Source organism: Quercus lobata, chromosome 6 (genome assembly GCF_001633185.2).
Source record: "Quercus lobata isolate SW786 chromosome 6, ValleyOak3.0 Primary Assembly, whole genome shotgun sequence".
NCBI classification, from domain to species: domain Eukaryota; kingdom Viridiplantae; phylum Streptophyta; class Magnoliopsida; order Fagales; family Fagaceae; genus Quercus; species Quercus lobata.
Genome location: NC_044909.1, coordinates 12,368,048 through 12,389,371, shown reverse-complemented (window position 1 = coordinate 12,389,371; position 21,324 = coordinate 12,368,048). Strand labels below are relative to the sequence as shown.

The following is a 21,324-nucleotide window of genomic DNA, read 5'->3' as shown; positions in this document are numbered from 1 at the left end:
TTCCATCCTCCCACTTTTCCACTCCTTCAACCAAACAAAGTCTAACTTTAATTCTATTTTGTCTTCAACAATGCAGAATGAAGCACCCACTAAGATCGCTTATAAGTTATAACTCACAATATCAATCAGTGGTTGCATTTGTTTCCGCAGACCAAATTTCATTTTGCCTTTGCGCATTCTACAGTACACATAACACTCTCTTTAATTTCAAAGGTAGACATTACTATTATTTGCTCAAATGAATAAATTCACAATCTTCTAATAAGCTTAACTTTTTAAGAGAATCAGTAATTTAATATGATTGTAGAGAGGAAAAAATTCCCGACCTATCACAAGCTGACACGTCACGTTATCAAGTCTACAAAATACAGCCAATTACAAAGTACCACGTATTGCTACTAGGTTTTGCTATCACTATTCCGAAACCAACAGAAATTTGCCAAGTGTCATGGAAAAAACCAATCACACATCAGCACGTGTAAGCAATGACACAAGCAGTCTAGCGCACGTGTAAGCGATGACACAAGCAGCCTCGCACGTGTAAGTGATGACACAAGCAATCCAGCACGTGTAAGCAATGACACAAGCGGACCAATCAGGCTGTGACATGTGTCACCAATCAGACTCCGCCACATGTCGCTCACCCACCTCCAAACTCCTATAAATAGAAACCTTCCTAAGGCATTTGAGGAGAGGAACCAAGACATCTTGGGAGAGGGACCAAGACATCTGGGAAGACACCGGGAAGAGATCTTGAGTTCAGAAGTCTAAAAGCTCTGCTGGAATCAAGCCCTAAAGCCTCCAGGAACTTCAAGAACTTCGACTTCGAATACAAAGAACATTCGAAGAGGAATTATCCAAATCATATTCCTACATCTCAAAGTTCACTGGAATCAAGCTCGAAAGCCTCCAGAAACCTCAACAAATCACAAATCAGCGAAGCTCTACGGATTCAAGCCTTCAAAGCCCTGAAGAACTTCCACCACAAATCTTCAAATACAAAGAACATTCGAAGAGGAATCATCCAAATCATCTTCTTAGATCTCAAAGTTCACTGGAATCAAGCTCAAAAGCCTCCAGAAACCTCAAGAAATCACAAATCAGTGAAGCTCAACGGATTCAAGCCTCTAAAGCCCCGAAGAACTTCCACCACAAACCTTCAAACACGAAGAACATGAAGAACACAAAGAACGAGAAGAACAAAGGATTTCCAACAAACTCATAGCCAAAGATTTATTGTAATTCTGTTCCAAAAATCTTCGATCCATCCCTCAACCAAATTGAAGGATATTTTGTGTTCAAAGTCAAAATCACATTACCACAAATCCAATCAACAAGTCTTTTAAGGAGATCGAATCAGAGGATCACTCTTTTGTAATCACAGAAAATTGTACCACACAATCATCAATACAAATACGCATTTGTGAAACTATTTCACCTGTTTGACTCATTTCGAACCGAGAAATTTAGTCGCTTACAATGATATCAGCGTAAGAAATTCAATCCCTTGTCTCCACCTCACTTCCTATTTAAATTTTCACATATTGGGCCCTACTCTAGCAACTCAGGTGTGGCCCACACATAAAGAAAATGTGTTAAACTAAATGAATAAATTCATCCTTTTTTAATAGACTTAAGTTTTTTAGAGAATTTGTAATTTAACAACTATGACAATTGTTTCATCCAAGGTTCAATTGACTTCATCTTTAACCGTAGTAGATTGATCTTCCATGTAATTATTTAAACTCGCTTTCTTTTTTGTTCTTTGTATTTTAAAAGTTTCGCTATGTACCTAGATGCCATGTTTATAGGAATTTTATGATTAAGTTTTTATATATTTTTATCTAATAGTGTACATGAGCCCACGGTATTTAACTAAGATACTCGATAAATTTTTAGATTAGTAATATTTAATCTATGGAATAAATCCATCTTTTTTTTTCCTATCACCTAGATCATCCATATCAAATGTAGTAATAATTGGTACAACTTTGGATGCAGTGCTGTGAGATCCTTGTGATTGGAGACAAGAGGGTCAAGATTCGTGGACCAGTCACGGCTTAAAACAGGGTGAAATGACTATATAGTGGGTTTGTACTTTGTATTTATCGAAGGATAGGTCTATGGTGTTGGTGTGAAGTGTGTACCTCATCAGGACCCCATTGCAGAGTGATTTTTGCAAATACATACCTCTCAAAGACCATTAATGTACCACATGGCTGGACCAACTGGAGAAATGAACTAATGATGGTAGCACTGAGTAAGTAAGCCCAAGCTCTACTTGCCCCTATGGGTTCTTCAATTCATCATACTTGATTCATAAACCACCACATAGGGTGTTAAAAAAATAATAATAATAATAATAAAACATAGATGGTGTGGTCTAAGGTAACACAATTTCAAGGGCTAATCTTCTTACTTCTTTTCTGTGCTACAAACACTTTTTTTTGGGGTTCTAACATTGAAAATAATGTAAATTAAATAGGAATCTATACCACGTGAAGTTCCAAGCAAGGTTATCGATTCCATACCGTACCGACCGATACGGCCGGAATATGCCTTACCGGCTAGCAATCCGGTACGCTCGACCCCACTGTTTCCTACCGGAAAAAATACCGGCCGTACCAGCCAATTTCGAGCAATACCGACCGGTACCGGGCGTACCGACCGGTACCGGGCGTACCGGCCGGTATAGAAAAAAGTTTTTTTTTTTTTTTTTTTTTTAAGTTTTGTAATTTTTGAATTTTTTTTAGGCCAAAATGGTAACTTATTTGCATTAATTTATTAGTATTATTTGTTTTCTTAGTATGCAATGGTAACTTTTAAGCTTTCTATTTTTTTTTTTTCCCTTTTAATTGATACTAAAGTCTAAAACCATGAATAATTAGTTTTGAATTGAGGAAATGTTTTATGGTAAACTTTTATATTTATTATAATATATATATATATATATACACACAGACACATACATACATACATATAAATATATATATATTTATTTATAAATATAAAAAATAGCGGTAAACCCGAAACGGTACACCGGTATTAACCGATATCCAAAATATATCGTACCGATGGCCAAACTGATATGGCTTCCGGTACGGTATTGACATCCTTGGTTCCAAGTGCCATGGACCAGGATCCAAGTCAAAAGAGCGAGCTCCTTGGTCAAGAAAACTGACTGAGCAAGAAGTTGCACCCTCTGTATCCATAGATTACATTGATGGCACCAAATGGCAGCCAGTGTGTTGGGCTATGAAGTTGGTCATAAGCAAGTAGAAGAAACTGTTGGGGCTGTGCTTTACAAATGACATGCATGCAGCACATGCAGCGACCCTGCAAGTCTCATGACGACTTTATATATGATTCATATCATGTATTACGCACTCTAGTGTTCTCAATCAATGTTTCAAATCACACTTTTGGCCTATAATTTTAGGCTAATTAGGTGAATTTAGGTGGCACAGTTTGGTTACCATTATTGTATGGATATTACAATTAGGTGAATTTAGGTGGCACAGTTTGGTTACCATTATTGTATGGATATTACGAATGCACAATGCGAGTGCAGTGCAGTCATATGTTAATGTAACTTCTGAAATTAATTTCAAACTCTAATTAAATTGATATTCGTTTCTTGTTTTATTGCAACTTAATTTGAAATCTTAACTTTTTCAATGGTACATATACCGGAAAGTGCCGTGACGATTGTTAGTTTGTCTAAACAAAATTTACTTTTACTTTAATTAACGATTATATGGAACTGATAGAATTATAATTTTGCATGGAAGAAGTGAAAAAAACTATTTAAAAAGCTCTTGCTCTTCTATTTATTCCATTTGTTTTAACTACTACCCATGCACGAGCATGGTATTACATTACATTACAAGCTATATATTTTAACTTTTGGTTTAAAATCTGCCACCAATCAAAGAAGTCAATACTGTACTAGAGGCCGTTTCGGTTTAGTTATCGGAACGAAATATTTCGGTACTGGTTGATACCGATAAACCATTTCGAAATTACCACTATTTTATATAATAATAATAATAATAATAATAATTCTCTTAGTGCCTATTCTTTCTATGTTCTTTAGGACTTAAAAGGATTTGTTAATACATTTAAAGAATAGTTAAATTTCTATTTATGACCCATGTAATCAGTTAAACTAAACTCCATGCCACAAGAAGTAGGGATGGCAATGGGGCAGGGTGGGGCCGAAGGATGGGATCTTCGCCCCCGCCCCGCATGGATTTTTCTTGCCCCATCCCCGCCCCGTATAAAGGGGAAAATTTCTTGCCCCATCCTTGCCCCTTAAGGCCCTGCGAAGACCCGCGAAGCCCCTCCCTACACCGTAAAACTTTATTTCTTGTTAATTTTCCCTACAACTATTACCATTTTTTCAAATGAAATGACATGTTTCAATAATAAAAATATACTTGAAATTATAAATAAATTTATTCTATCGAATCAAACTAATTTTTAGCAAATACTAAATAATATTATCTAAATATTTAACAAGATAATATCACAACAAAAATCTCATAGTATGACACAATAAAATAATCCAAACTCCTAATACATAACAAAATAAAAATTGCCTAGTTCTTCAAAAAGAATCTCCACTTAAATAAAATAAGATGATGATATTTTTGTTTAAATAGTAGGGTTTTAGGGTATGAAAAAATTACCTTTTAACCCTTATTAATGCGGGGCGGGGTGGGGTGGGTCTAAAAAGTGTAAACCCATCCCCACCCCTTCCCGTGGTGCGGATCTAAAATCTCACCCCATCCCCTCCCCACCATCTTTGCGGGGTAGAGAAAATCCGCACGGGACGAAGCGGGGAAGGACGGGTCAAGCGGAGCGGAGCAAAATTGTCATCCCTAACAAGAAGTTGACACTTGCCCATCTAAGCAATTGACTAAATAAAAAATAAAAAAGTAATTGAAAGAGCAAAATAAGCAAGAGATAAGAACTAAGGAGAGCCACGTGGCTTTGGGAAAAGCAAACAAAATAAAAGGCTTTTATGCTTTTGGCGAAAAAACCAAGAGAAATAGGTACAGCAGTACAGCTTATACTAGTCCAACATTAATGTAAAATTTAAAACATTCAAGCAGAGAAAACTTTTTTAAAAAGTAGAGAAAGAATTTCAACAAGCAGAGCAAACGAAGAAAGGGGAGAGCAGACGAAGAAGTGAGCGATTACAATGGCTAAAAAGAAGATCTAAGTGGCTAAAAGGAAGAAGAAGATGATGTTGTTGATGATCTAGCAAGTTGATACTTCAATGATGGTCACTAGTTGCTGTAAGTATTAGGTTTTTTCAAAAAAACCCAGTTATATTTGTACCGGTCCGAAACGAAAATATCGCCGAAAAGCTCCGAAATTTCCCGGAATAGCCGAAACAAGCCGGTACACCCCGGTATTTTGGGCGGTACGATTCAGCCCTGTTCCTGTACCGGTTCAGGCACCACCTCAATGTCCACCACCACCTCTACCTCCACTGCCACCACCTTTTCCTCCCCCAGTGCCACCACCTGCACCCCCACCAGCACCACCTCCACCTCTACTGCCACCACCTACACCTCCACCACTTGCACCCCCACCAGCACCACCTCCACCTCTACTGCCACCTCCTGCACCTCCACCACCATACCCACCTCCACCTCTACTGCCACCACCTGCACCTCCACCACCTGCACCCCCACCAGCACTACCTCCACCTTTATTGCCACCACCAGCACCCCCACCAACACCACCACCATCTTCAGCATCACCCCCACCTCTCCCACCATTCCCGAAAGCTTTCACTAACAACACCACTAACAACACCATCACAACAAACACAACACAGTACTTAGAAAACCTCCCCATCTTCTAATTTAGAATAAAAGGAAACAAATACCAGTACAAGAAAAAGGAGGTTTGCTAATTGTTAATAGGTTTGTGTTAACAGGCACAGTAAGCTACCCGTTAACAGCAATATTTTCGTATTTTTTCTAACAAAAGTTTTAGTCTTTATTCACTTTATGTATAGAAAAGTGAAGAAAACTGAGAACAAAGGCTGAAAATATGCATAACACGGACATAACACGGACATGGCAAGCGCAAAACACGCTTCCCAAACGAATCTTATCTCAAATTTTCAACTTTGGTACTATATGGTGTCAAGTACGGAGGACAACATTAATGAGTAGCAGTAGCTTTTATAGTGTCAAGTACGGAGGACAACATTAATGCATGTAGTTCAAGCAAAACGTATAAGTGGGAAGCGCGTTTATTAATGCATGTAGTTCAAGTGTTCTCAGTTTTCTTCACTTTTCTGTACATTCGGTTCTCAATTTTGTTCACTTTTCTGTGTGTTTGTATAGAACTTATTTTACTGAAATTGAAAATTGAAAACTGAAAATACTATAGTAAAATAATTTTTAAATGTGTAAATAGTACTGTGAGACCTATTTTTAATGAAAAATTTGTTGAAAAGTGTAATTTGTGGGTCCGTAAACAGTATATATATATACTGTTTACTGCTGAAAGTCAACATTTGCGATGCAATACTCCAAAACGCGTGAAAACAAAAAAAAAAAAAAAAAAAAAAAAAAACGCAGGAACAAAACGCAACGCAACTTATAAGTGAATCCAAACACACGCTCATGTGAATGTACAGAAAAGTGAAGAAAACTGAGAACAAAGGCTGAAAACGTGCAAAACGCAGACGTGGGAACGCAGACGGTCCCACGTCTGCGTTTTGCACGTTTTCAGCCTCTGCGTTCCCACGTCTGCAAAACTTGTTCTCAGTTTTCTTCACTTTTCTGTACATAAATTTTGAGTATTTGCTTTGCCTTACATGTTCATTTTTATGCATACCGTGAAAGTTGAGCTCTATAATTACAATAATGTCTGCGTTCCCACGTCTGCGTTTTGCACGTTTTCAGCCTCTGCGTTCCCACGTCTGCAAAACTTGTTCTCAGTTTTCTTCACTTTTCTGTACATAAATTTTGAGTATTTGCTTTGCCTTACATGTTCATTTTTATGCATACCGTGAAAGTTGAGCTCTATAATTACAATAATGTCCTTCCGCGATTACATGTTAACATTTTTTAAACGTGTGATACAGGTCCAAGTCGTAACATGGTCAGGGCATTCTTGATGTCACTTTAGCTTGACATGCTTGAATGGATATGATATCGATGTTTTATTAAGTACTTTTATTTATCTAAAGGAGTGTATGCTTGAATGGATATGAAAATATCAATGTTTTATTAATAAGTTTATTTATTAGAAGGGAGAACACTGTAGAAGGACTAATTAGACCATTAATGTGGGTTTCAATTAGTTCAACTGGTAAAGTCTCTGATGATTGTATAAGAGATCTAGATTTCTGCTTACACCAAAAACTGATTGGTGTCTTAGTATGATGATAAAAAGCTATCATCAGGAGCAGACACCATAGGTTGAAACTCTCTCAAAAAAAAATTAGACCATTAATATTAAGTTCAATAGAGTTTTAGCGAAATCTAATATAAAAATTTCATTTTTTCTACCATTATTCACATATACAATATACTGACGTCAACCTCTCTATTCAGTCTTTATTTCATTTAAATATTATTTCATTCTTTACTACACATTTACACTCCAAGACCCAAAATCACAACTCCAATTACACTAATTTGATTTTTCCATTCACCCCGCATCAACTCAAAAATATCCACAACACATTCAACATTCACATGGTCATTTTCAATATTGATTTCCTTTATTGGTTCAATCAGATTCCTACTTCTTTCTTCATTTATTTGCACATCTGTTATAGGATTGAGATATTATCCTTTCCTGCTCTTGAAAATTTCTTCATATTGAAAAAAATTTGGCATACCAACCAATTAATAGATTGGTTCTTGGTTTGAAAATGACTGGCTATCAACCGCTTAGTTCTTAATTAATGATTTGAGCATCCTCCTCACATGTTTGGATAAAATCAATAAAGTGTTTGAAGTTTTAAAGAATTGGACATAAGCAGGGTGCTTGATAATTAGAAGGTGATCTTTGATCATTTTTTGAGGTGGATTACCTTCGGCATCTTCAACTTCACTGATGCAAAATCTTGAATTTTGTAGCAAAGTGAGAGTTAAAAGACGAAAGAGGAGAAACAGACTATGAACAAAAACGAGTGAAGTTAAAGTCTAGAAGAAGTGGGGGCTATTCAGCAGAAAAGAAAGAAAGAAGTGGGGTTAATAGGTAGGGGAGGTGGGGATATTTAATGGGGTTTTTTAGTTACTAGTAGTAAATAGAATTTTTTTTTTTTTATTATTCAAACATTCAGGAGCAGTTGGTTTACCGCGATGTTACACATACACTGTAATATTATATTATTGTAATCTTACATTAATATAATCTTAATACAAGAATATAACATCACATTATTTAAGAAGGTGATAAGATTAAGATTGTGTGATATATTTTGTAATTTAAAATTATGATAATGTTAAAAAAAAAATAAACTAAAAATCTTAATGTCACATAATTATAATGTGCATTAAATCAAAGACAAACCACAGTAAAGCAAATGTCCCATCAATGTATTTATAGAGTACAACATTATTTATTTTTTTTTTTTTTTGGTAATCGAGTACAACGTTATATTGCCTTGCAATACTGATATGAGCGTAAATCTAACCAAATAATTATATATTATTTTGAAAACTAATTAGGGATTTACTAATTAATATTATTATATATTACCTAAATAATTATATATTAAATAAGTAATAAACATATAATTATGATTAATATATATAAATTAAATAATGAATGAACATTTGTATAACCTTGATATTAAGGTAAAACAACTATGGGCCTCCACATCCAAGGCTGATTTAGGGTAAAACAATTGGATAAAACTAGTCCCCCAAAAAATAAAAACTGGATAAAATTAGTCTTGTAAACTTGATTGCGGGCCTTATTGGCCACAGTTGGCAGAGTTCAACCCAGCCTAGTTTCAGCATCCTTCGATCAGCATTAGATAGTTTTGAATCCACTATGTTCCACCCAAACCGCCAGAATTTTCCATCATCCCTCTATTTTATCTTGTTGTAAATTTTAGAACATTTTGATCCATTCAACCCGTATTGGTCCATTTCCCTACATTCTATTCGGTATGGTGATTTCAATCGATATGTAAATGAATCATTATTTTTTCCAATACTTATTTTTTTTTTCTATTACTTCACTCACATATAACATTTTATTATTATTTTCTTTTAACAATATGTTTTTCTTGTTATTTTTACTCACATATGACTTTTTTTTTCTTTATTAATTTTTTTCTTTACTTTTATATATATGACATCATATATTTATATCATGTAATACTCAGGGACGGAACTATGCTTGGACCAGGAGGGCAATGCTCTCCCCCCCCCCCCCCGGCCCAATGAGAAAAAGGGAAATATACAATATATAAAGCTTGTTTTTTACTTTTCATGCTCTATTTTTGTTCAATACTTTCATACTTTCACAAAAGAACACTTTCTTTATTCAAATTTTCATTAAATTTTGATTCTTTTTGTGGTTATTTTTCTGGATTTTAATGAAATTTATCTTAAAGCATTAGCATAAGATAATTGCAGTTTAAGTGTTTGATGAAGTTCCCCAAAGAAGCTTGGGATAAAAACACACACACACACACACACACACACACACACACACACACACACACACACATATATATATATATATATATATTCTTGTATAAATTGCTTGGATAAAAAACATGGTTATCTTTGGTTTAATCTAGAGCTACAATATGAAGGTTTAGGCTATAACAATTTTTTTAAGCATTTGGGTTTGAGTGTATCTCGCCCCCCCTCATTCGAAATCCTAGCTTCGTCCCTGGTAATAATGATATTAAAAATGTGCATTATTTGATTTTGAATTAATAATTTGATATGGTATAATATCATCTTATGCAAATTTAAGTATATAAATTTTGTACAATTTTATAATGCAAACTTAGGTAACTTTGAAATAATACACTAAAATAGATTGATACTGAAATATTCTGTTCCAATAGATAAACCTCGTAACATAATTATTAACTAAGAAGAAACAACCCAAGTGGTGTAGACCTGTGAGTTTGCATGGGAAATTTTAGCCATGTAAGAGCATCAGCATTTGGGCCCAAATTGCTATAGCAATTGGATTGCTATTAATGCCAAATGCCAAATTTTTTTGGCATAGCGCTACAGTGCGATCTCATATGTGAGATTGCACTGTAGCGTTATGCCATCCAATAAATAATGTATTTTAATAGCGCTACAGTCCCCTCTCTCTGTTTTTGCTCTCTCATCCCCTCACAGTCCATTCAAGCCCCTCTCAAGCGAAGCTCCGTCGGTCTCTCAAATCAAATCTCAAACGAAGCTCCGTCAGAAATCTCAAGGGTTCTCAAACGTTTATGGGTTCAGAAATCTCAAGCCAGTTCGTTCAAGCCCCATTTAAATTTTCACTCCATCTCACGCTCAGCCTCTCTCATGCTCAGCCTCTCTCATGCTCAGCCTCTCTCACGCAGCAACAAGGATGCCACAAGGTTGAGATCAGTGTGTGGTTTCGGTGTTTGGGCTTGATTTGTGATTTGATCGGCGTGGGTTTCGGTGGCGTGGGTTTGATTTGTGATTTGTGGTTATGGGTTTGTTTTGTGGTGTTCTATGGGTTTGTTTTATGGTGGTTGTGGGTTTGTTGGTGGTGGCTGTGTTGTGTTGGTGGTGTTGTGTTGGTGTTGGATTGTGTTTTTTTTTTTTTTTTGGTTCAGCTACTGGGGTTTGTGGTTGTGGCTGGTGGGCCGACGATGGGGTGGGTGTCTGTGGCTCCATCGAGTGGGTTTTGGGTCAGTGGGTGGCAGCGTGGGTTTGCTGCCTGGGTTTTTTTTTTTTTTTTTTTTTTTTTTGGTGTTGACGGTAGATTATGGGTTGCTGGTGGTGGTGGTGTCAGGTGTGTGTAGTGCGGCAGTGGTGGTGATTGTGGTTGTTGAACAGAAATAAAGAGAGAGAAAGAATAAATAATGTGTTTTATTGTAAATGATGGTAATTATGGGATATATTATTTTATTGTATAGAAATATTATTTTAATGAGTAGAATAGGTAAATAAAAGTTGGGATACTGGGTGTATTGTAAAATAATATGGTATAATTGATAAAGTAACTTTTTAGGATGATAAAATAAGATGAGATATGAAATCCGGATGTGGATGCTCTAAAACATCTCTTCATTTTATTCCAATTGGTGGGTGCCTCATATCAGCATTATTGGTATATCAAAAGTCAAAACGAATGAATGCTCTTAGCCATTTAATTCGTTTTGACCCAAGGAGAAAAAAAAAATAAAGGCTAAACGTGTTGCGACCTTTTCACGTATGCCTGTATACACGTGTGAAAAACATTTGAAATTGTACAACACATGAATTCAATTATGAGAAATGCTAAGGACACACATTTTTGCATAATTTTGTACCACAACTCGTCACATGGTAAGTTGTGATTAGTTAGAGTGTGTCCCCACATAGCCCACTAATACACTCTAACCAATCACAACTTGCTATATGGCGAGTTGTGACACAAAGTTGTGTAAAAATGTATCCCTAGCATTTCTCATCGATTATTGTTTTTCGCATATGTGTACAGATGTGTGAAAAAAATGTGTGCAAGGCCGGTTTGGTAAGCATATTCAAACGCATATTTTCAGTTTTTAAACAATATTACTCTTATTTTTACACATTTTTTCACCCACACATATATCAAAAAAATATAAACAACATTATTAAAACTCCTTTACAAACAGCCCTAATTATCACTGCCCAAAAATAAAATTGTTTTCTAACGTTTGCTTCACATAAAACACTAATATTTTAGAAAGGAAGATTACTCATATTTTAATAAACCATTTATAAGGCAGCGGAGAAAACAATATCTGTACCAAGTTCAACATCAACCTTAAATTATTATTATTATTTTTTTTTTTTTTCTGGTCATGATTTGTCATTCTTGTTCAGCTTTAACTTTATTTCTTTTTTGTCTTCAACAATGCAGATTGAAGCACCCACTGGGATCGCTTATAACTCACAATATCAATCAGTGGCTGCATTTGTTTCCGCAGACCAAATTGCATTTTGCCTCTGCGCATTCTACAGTACACATAACACTCTTTTTTATTATTAAGACAGACATTACTACTATTTGCTTTAACGAATAAATTCACAATCTCCTAATAAGTTTAACTCTTTAAGAGAATCGGTAATTTAATATGGTATCATCGCAAGAAGTTCAATACTTTGTTACCACCTCACCTCTCATTTAAATTTTCACTTATTTGGCCCTTACTCAATAGCAGCTTAGGTGTGACCCACACATGAAGGGAGGGTGTTAAATTAAATGAATAAATTTATCATTTTTAACAAATTTTTAACAAACTTATAAGTTTTTTAGAGAATTGGTAATTTAACAACTATCACAATTGTTTCATCCAAAGTTCAATTGACTTCATCTTTTTGACCGTGGTAGATTGGTCTTCCATGTAATTATTTAAATTTGCTTTCATTTGTTCTTTGTATTTTAAAAGTTTTGCTATATACCTGGATGTCATGTTTATAGGAATCAATTTTATGATTAAGATTTTATTTATTTTTATCTAATAGTGTTACATGAGCCCACGGTATTTAACTAAGATACTAGATAATTTTTTTTTTTTTTATGAACAAGAATTTTATTCACAGAACAAAACAGAACTACAAAGAGGATACTAGATAAATTTTTAGATTAGTAATATTTAATCTATGGAATAAATCAATCTTTTTTTTTCCTATCACCTAGATCATCCATATCAAATGTAGTAATAATTGGTACAACTTTGGATGCAGAGCTGTGAGATCCTTGTGATTGGTGACAAGAGGGTGAAGATTCGCGGACCTGTCAAGGCTTAAAACAGGGTAAGTGAAATGACTATTTATCAAAGGATAGGTCTATGGTGTTGGTGGTGTGTAGTGTGTACCTCATCAGGACCCCATTGCAGAATGCAGAGTGATTTTTGCAAAGGCATACCTCTCAAAGACCATTAATGTACCACATGGTTGGACCAACTGGAGTAATGAACTAATGATGGTAGCACTGAGTAAGAAAGCTCAAGCTCTACTTGCCCCTATGGGTTCTTCAATTAATCATACTTGATTTATAAACCAGCACATAGGGTGTTAAAAAAAATAAATAATAATAATAATAAAACATAGATGGTGTGGTCCAAGGTAACACAATTTCAAGGGCTAATCTTCGTACTTCTTTTCTGCGCTACAAACACCCTTTTTTTTGGGTTCTAACATTGAAAATAATGTAAATTAAACAGGAATCTATACCACGTGGAGTTCAAGTGCCATGGACCAGGATCCAAGTCAAAAGAGTGAGCTCCTTGGTCAAGAAAACTGACTGAGCAAGAAGATGCACCCTCTGTATCCATAGATTACATTGATGGCACCAAATGGCTGCCAGTGTGTTGGGCTATGAAGTTGGTCATAAGCAAGCAGAAGAAACTGTTGGGGCTGTGCTTTACAAATGACATGCATGCAGCACATGCAGCGACCTGCATGTCTCATGACGACTTTATGTATGATTCATATCATGTATTACGCACTCTAGTGTTCTCAATCAATGTTTCAAATCACACTTTTGGCCTATAATTTTAGGCTAATTAGGTGAATTTAGGTGGCACAGTTGGTTGCCATTATTGTATGGATATTACGAATGTACAATGCGAGTGCAGTGCAGTCATATGTTAATGTAACTTTTGAAATTAATTTAAAACTCTAATTAAATTGATATTTGTTTTTGTTTTATTGCTACTTAATTTGAAATCTTAACTTTTTCAATGGTACATATACCGGAAAGTGCCGTGACGATTGTTAGTTTGTCTAAACAAAACTTACGTTTTCAACCAAAAAAAAAAAAAAAACTTACTTTTACTTTAATTATATGATCATATGGAACTGATAGAATTCTAATTTTGCATGGAAGAAGTGAAAAAAACTAGTTGAAAAGCTCTTGCTCTTCTGTTTATTCCATTTGTTTTAACTACTATCCATGCACGAGCATGGTATTACATTTCATTACAAGCTATATATTTTAACTTTTGGTTTAAAATCCACCACCAATGCCCCCTCCAGCACCACCACCAAAGCCGCCGCCAACACCACCACCGGCGCCCACACCTCCACCTGCACCTCCTCCACCACCAACCCCTCCTCCAGCACCACCACCAGCTCCCCCACCCACACCTCCACCAGCACCTCCTCCTACACCACCACCACCATCTGCACCCCCACCAACACCACCACCTGACCCACCTCCAATTCCTACACCACCTCCTTTTCCACCCCCAATGCCTCCACCTGCACCACCACCCACACCACCTCCACCTCCACCTCCAATGCCACCACCGGCACCTCCACCAACTCCACCACCAGACCCACCTCCAATTCCTACACCACCGCCCTTTCCTCCTCCAATGCCACCACCTGCACCGCCACCAGCACCACCTCCACCTCCAATGCCACCACCTGCACCTCCACCAACTCCACCACCAGACCCACCTCCAATTCCAACACCACCGCCCTTTCCTCCCCCAATGCCACCACCAGCACCACCTCCACCTCCAACACCACCACCTGCACCCCCACCAACACCACCACCATGGCCAGCACCACCTCCAACTCCTACACCACCACCATGGCCAGCACCACCTCCACCACCAAACCCTCCTCCAGCACCACCCCCAACTCCACCACCATGCCCAACTCCTACGCCACCACCTTTTCCACCCCCAAAGCCACCACCAACTCCTCCTCCAGCACCACCACCTCCGCCAACTCCTCCACCAACACCTCCACCACCTCCAACGCCTCCTCCACCACCAACACCACCACCTCCTCCACCACCCAAGCCACCTCCTATGCCATCAGAAAATGTGTCTTTTTCAATTTTCCTACATTCTGTTGTCCCTGCAGCTATCACTAACAACACCAACATCACACCAAACACACCACAGTACTTAGAAAACTTCCCCATCTTCTATTTTAGAATAAAAGGAAACAAATACCAGTACAAGAAAAAGGAGGTTTGCTAATTGTTAATATTAGCAATGGGTTGCAGTAGCTTTTATAGTGTCAAGTACGGAGGACAACATTAATGCATGTAGTTGAAGTGTTCTCAGTTTTCTTCACTTCTCTGTACATTTGATTGTGGCCAACTAAGCCATGCTTAATGAAATGGCGCAATATTCAACTGGTTTTGAAAATGAATGATCATTGGCCGGTGAAATCATTAATATTGTAGTAGCCTAGCCTCATCTGCTAACTACTTCTGAATCGTACGTACAGACTCCCACCGTCAGTGACCCAACTGTCTGACTCTAATCAGTGGACTTAAGCCCAAATTTCTATTCAAGCCCAAGCTTTGGCGGACACCAGCCCATTTTAAAACCCTCCGAATTCTTAAAACCCATCCCAACGTTCCTGAAGCCTGTTATTGTTCTTAAACAATTGGAATTAATTTTCGGAGTAATTCTAAATAATACCACGTTAAAAGTCAACTTTTACCGCAGCTATCCTACATAATTAATTATGATTGACTGTTTATCAATTTCATATAAATCCACAATTTTTTCTCGACCACTCTTAACAGTTGTAGCAAGAGTTTTGTGGTACTAGATTTTTTGTAATTAGACTCTGCGATCAACGCCTGATACTCCGTGTCATGTGCTATGGGAATGCCCATTTGCTAGAAATGTTTGGACAATGGCTGAAGGAAGAATACAGAAGTGCTCCAATGCTGCATCAGAATTCTTTCTTACTGTTTCGCTGTATGGTGAATAAGTTGGAACGGTAGGAACTAGAGACCTGGGCGGTAGTTGTTTAGGCTTTATGGAATGCACGCAACAAGTACAATTTCGGAAAAATCCAATTAAAACCAAAGGTCACTTTCGATGGAGCTACTGGCTTCTTGACAGAATACCCAACAACTCACTGCGGCACAAAGGACTTCTTAATTTCCTTGTTCTGGTTTGTCATTGTATGCAGATCGTGATCTGGAGATGAGAGTGATTTGCTTTAGTGAAAAGAGCCGTTGAAGAGACCCATCAAAAGCAGCGTCTGATGTGATGTTGCTCTGACCGTGGATCTGTGTGTTTAATTACCAAAATATCATTATAATTTTGTTTTCATAATTTGAAAATATCTAAAATGTATTTTCAATTTCTATAATTTATAATTAAAAAATTAGAGAATTAAGTGATGGAAATAAAAATCGAAAATAATGTCAAACATACTTCTTAGCCATGGGACTCACATATTTTAAGTTGTAGATAATGAAAATAGAATTATGAGGATGAAAACACAAAAACCAAACAGCACCTTCGGCATTGGGTTAGCCTTGAGGTTCTTTTTGCTTTATGTCTTTCTGGGCCTAACTTTTGTATGCCTCAGACTTTAACTTCTTTTCCTTGTTTCGATATCTTAATACAATTTCTATCTTTATCTCAAAAAGAAGGAATATACATATAGGAATTATTAGAATGGTTGATTTGCTTCGTTTAATGAATATGAAATTGGAAACCACTATGGCTTTTAAGTTTTAACTGCATTCTTAACAGAACTAAACCAGAATTATATGATGACTTGCATACTTTTCAGTCAAGCCAAAATCGTAGTTCTTTGAGTTTCTAACCTATATTTCCTCTTTAAATTGTGACAAGCTTTTCGTTTGGGGAGGGGGGTCGAAATTTGATTGTTACACAATAATGGGGAAGGGGAATTTAAACTAAGTTACAAGGCTCTTGACCTAAGTTGTGACAAAGTTGAACTTCAATTACAACAATAATCAAGCCTTAGTTCCAAAACATTGGAATCACCTATAAATTCTCAATAAACTAATGAGAATTCGTTACATATAATTTTGTAGTCAATGCCTTGTATATATAGTAGACCCTTTATAAAATGACTAAATTTTATGTTAGTTGTCTACCTACATCTCTTCCTTTTTCGACACTAACCATAGACACAAGTGAATTTTTTTGGGTAATAAATGAACTTCATAGATTAAATTAAAGCAAGAGAGTTAGGAGGACAAAGCCTCTTATATTACGTGCCGAAATTGTCATATAGGATAACATGTAGATCTCCACAGGCAGACTATCATAATTCATAAACAACAAAATCATGTGCTAAGTCTGGTCCTTTCCTGGCAAGATAACACAGGTGGAGTTAGGATATATAAACCTTATTCTGTGATTTGATATCTCGAGAAGCTTATAAGTTCGTGCGTACACGTGTCTGTGTGTTTGACTACAAAGACCCCTTCTATTTTATGTTTATCGGGTTTGTGGACCTGTGAGTTTGCATGGGAAGTTTGGGCAGGAACCAAGGAAATGATGAACCTCCCAGAGGAAATTTTAAAATTTTAAGATTGATATTTGTTTCTTCTTCTATTGCTGAATTGAATGTATAAACCGCAAAGTGCTATCAAGTTTGTTTGCTAATTTTTCCTTTTTCTCTTTTTATTTTTGTAATTTTGTTTGGGAAAAAAGTAATTTTGCATGGAAGCATGCAGTGAAGCCATGTAACAGCTCTTCATTTTATTCCAATTGGTGGCGGTGCCTCATATTAGCATTATTGTTGTGTCAAAAGTCAAAACGAATGCTCTTATAATCTTAATCATTTAATTCGTTTTGACAAAGGGGTAAAAAAAATAAGAAAAAAAGTTAAGAGATGCATCAAGAGCATTGGTTTAAGGCTTTAAACTATATTTTTAGAAATTTTTTATGTGAAAAAAAAAAAAAAAGATAATTTTTTTTTTTTTTTTTTTTTAAAGTTTGTTATATTTCTCATAAAAGTTATACTAAAATTTTCTTAAAATAATCAGTTAACAAATGTCCTAAAAGTACCTATTAACTGAATCTACAAAATAAAGGTTATAAGTTATAACCTGTTGCGCACACACACATCTATATACATGCGCGAAAAACAACTAAAATTTCTCAATGCATGATTTCAATTGTTTTTTCATATGTGTGTAATTTTAATTATTTTTGATGCATACGTATGGACTTGTGTAAAAGTGTATGTAATTAATAATGCCCAAAAACAAAGTTGTTTTCTATTGCCATAAAACAACAAATGGAAGTTGAAATCACATAAAGTACTATAATATTTTAGAGAGGAAAATTAATCATATTTTAATAAACCATTTATAAGGCAGCGGCCCAGCGGGGAAAACAATATATGTACCAAGTTCAACATCATCCTTAAATTTGTTTCTGTATTTTCCAATAATGATTTCTTATTCAATGTTCAGCGTCAACTTTATTTATTTTTTGTCTTCAACAATGCAGAATGAGGCCCCCACTGGGATCACTATACCTCACAAAATCAATCAGTGGCTGCAGTTGTTGCTGCGCAGACCAAATTGCATTTTACCATTGCACATTCTTCAGTACACATAACACTCTCTTTGATATCCCTTTGGGGACATCCGATGAAATTGAAACGATACAGAGAAGATTAGCTTGGCCTCTGCGTAAGGATGACATGTATAAATTGAGAAATTGTCCAAATTTTTATCAAAAACAACACTCTTTGATTACAAAGGCAGGCATTACCATGACAGTTGTTACATCCAAGGTTAAATTGACTTTATCTTTGGCCGTGGCAGATCCGTCTTCCATGTAATTCATTAAATTCACTTTCTTTTCGTTCTTTATATCATGAATTTTCGCTATGAGTGATTTCTGCAAAGACATACCTCTAAAGACCATTGTACCACAAGGCTGGACCAACTGGAGTTATGATGGCACTGAGTAAGAAAGCTCAAGCTCCACTGGCCCCAATTGGATCTCCAATCATACTTGATTTATAAACAAGAACAAAGGAATTAGGATATCAAAAAAAACAACCAAACAAACATAGATGGTGTGGTCCAAGATAACACAATTTCAAGGGCGCTAATATTCTTTTTTTCTTTTCTGTGCAGCAAATTCTTTTTCTTTTTTTTTCTTTTTCTTTTTTTTTTCTTTGTGTGTGTGTGTGTTCTGACATCGAGAATATTGTAAATTAAACAGGAATCTAAACATGTGGACTAATTTAAGTGCCATGGAAAGTCATAAGAGCGAGCTCCTTTGTCAAGAAAACTGGCTGAACAAAGAAGTTGCACCCTTCGTATCCATAGATTACATTGATGGCACCAAATGGGCAAATGGCTGCCAGTGTGGCTATGAAGTTGGTCACTATTAGCAAGTAGAAGAAACTGTTGGGGGGTGTGCTTCACAATTTACAAATGACATGCATGCATGCAACACAGCGACCCTGCAAGTCTCATGACTTTATATATGATTCATTTGATGTATTACGCGTACTCCAGTGTCCTCAATCAATGCTTGTTTACTTATCAAAAAGAAAAATCAATGCTTGTTAAAAATCAAAACAAAATTTTGACTTATAATTTTAGGCTAATGATGAAATACAATAATTATATGTATTAAAAATATTTAATATTCTAAAAAAAAAAAAAGTAGCACCGTTTGGTTTTTTATTATTGTAGGGATTTTACGAATCTCCAAATTTCCAATATGCGAGTGCAGTCATATATATTGTTAACTTTTGCATTTAATTTAAAACTCCAAGAGATATATTTGTTTCTTGTTTTATTGCTGCTTTGAAATCTTAAACTTTTTCCATGGAATATTAACCGCAAAAAGCTATCAAGTTTGTTAGTTTGTCTTTTTCCCCGTTTTTTTATATAATTTTATTTTGAAAAAATAAAAAGTTAGTTGCTAATTATATTTACTTTTACTTTAGGAGCCACGTACTGGCTCAAGGAGGCCTGTTCCACCAGGTTTAAAAAAAAAAAAAATATATATATATATATATATATATATATATATATGTGTGTGTGTGTGTGTATTAAAAAGGTTGATTTAGACTTTGGGCCTTAGAAAATTAAACTTGGCATCATCAAACATAATTTTTGACCTTTTAAACCATAAAATAGTCCAAATGACAACAAAAATTAACTCAAACAATAACAAAAATAGCCCAAACAACAACAAAACTAGCCTAAATGACAACAACAAATCTAACAAGAAGCCCCTTTTTTTTAACCTTCAAAAAAAACCAAAACAAAACAAAAATCTTATAAGGATTCATGGAATTTTAATGAATTATTGTATTTCATGAAGAAAAAAAAATCATACTTCAGCCCCTCAATTAATATCCTGACTCCGTCCCTACTTCATAGAATTATATGGAACTTAAGAATTATAATTTGCATGGACGAAGTGAAGGAAGCTATTGAGAAAGCTCTTGCTCTTCAATTCATTTCAATTGTTTTAACTTTTAAGCAACACCCATGCACTAGCATGGTACTACATTACATTACATTCCAAGATTTAAACTTTTGGTTTAAAATCCACCACCAATACCCCCTCCTGCACCGCCACCACCTCCAATGCCACCACCTGCACCCCCACCAACACCACCACCAGACCCACCTCCAATGCCTCCACCTGCACCCCCGCCAGCACCACCTCCACCTCCAATGCCACCACCTGCACCCCCACCAACTCCTCCTCCAATTCCTACACCACCACCAGACCCACCTCCAATGCCTCCACCTGAACCACCACCAGCACCACCTCTACCTCCGATGCCACCACCTGCACCCCCACCAACTCCTCCTCCAATTCCTACACCACCACCAGACCCACCTCCAATGCCTCCACCTGCACCACCACCAGCACCACCTCCACCTCCGATGCCACCACCAGCACCACCTCCACCTCCAATGCCACCACCTGCACCCCCACCCCCACCAACACCAACTCCAACTCCTCCCCCAGCACCACCACCTCCTCCAACTCCCCCTCCTCCACCACCCCCAACGCCTCCTCCACCTCCTATGCCATCAGAAAATGTATCTTTTTCAATTTTCCTACATTCTGTTGTCCCTACAGCTATCACTAACAATACCAACATCACACCAAACACACCACAGTACTTAGAAAGCTTCCCCATCTTCTTTTCTAGAATAAGAGGAAACAAATACCGGTACAAGAAAGAAAGGATATGTTTGCTGAGTTAACAGATTAGCAAAGAGTATTAGTAGCCTTTATAGTGTCAATACGGAGGACGACATTAATGCAAGTAGTTAAAGGGGTTCTCAGTTTTCTTCACACTTCTGTACGTTCGATTGTGGCCAACTAAGAAATGCTTAATCAAATGGCTGAATATTCAACTGGTT

At 36.4% G+C, this 21,324-nt stretch overlaps 3 protein-coding genes, 1 non-coding gene and 2 pseudogenes across 4 annotated transcripts; 3 read left to right on the top strand and 3 right to left on the bottom strand.

The window, feature by feature from the left end:
• The first annotated feature begins 70 nt into the window (after positions 1–70).
• On the top strand, positions 71–3,279 carry LOC115949836 (annotated as a pseudogene).
• A 2,193-nt stretch (positions 3,280–5,472) lies between these two features.
• On the bottom strand, positions 5,473–5,871 carry LOC115949835 (glycine-rich cell wall structural protein 1.0-like). The gene has a single exon (XM_031067108.1). It carries the CDS (start codon positions 5,869–5,871, stop codon positions 5,473–5,475), a length of 399 nt encoding a protein of 132 aa, XP_030922968.1.
• Positions 5,872–11,689: 5,818 nt separating this feature from the next.
• LOC115949834 lies at positions 11,690–13,718 on the top strand (annotated as a pseudogene).
• Positions 13,719–14,055: 337 nt separating this feature from the next.
• LOC115995475 (glycine-rich cell wall structural protein-like) lies at positions 14,056–15,192 on the bottom strand. Its single transcript, XM_031120053.1, has one exon. It carries the CDS (start codon positions 15,100–15,102, stop codon positions 14,173–14,175), a length of 930 nt encoding a protein of 309 aa, XP_030975913.1. The 5' UTR covers positions 15,103–15,192; the 3' UTR covers positions 14,056–14,172.
• Positions 15,193–18,545: 3,353 nt separating this feature from the next.
• On the top strand, positions 18,546–18,648 carry LOC115951116. The gene has a single exon (XR_004083241.1). It is a non-coding gene; the product is annotated as a U6 spliceosomal RNA (small nuclear RNA).
• A 1,838-nt stretch (positions 18,649–20,486) lies between these two features.
• On the bottom strand, positions 20,487–21,143 carry LOC115994260 (glycine-rich cell wall structural protein-like). Its single transcript, XM_031118327.1, has one exon. The coding sequence runs from the start codon at positions 21,096–21,098 to the stop codon at positions 20,487–20,489; it is 612 nt and encodes a 203-aa protein (XP_030974187.1). The 5' UTR covers positions 21,099–21,143.
• Between the last annotated feature and the right edge of the window lie 181 nt (positions 21,144–21,324).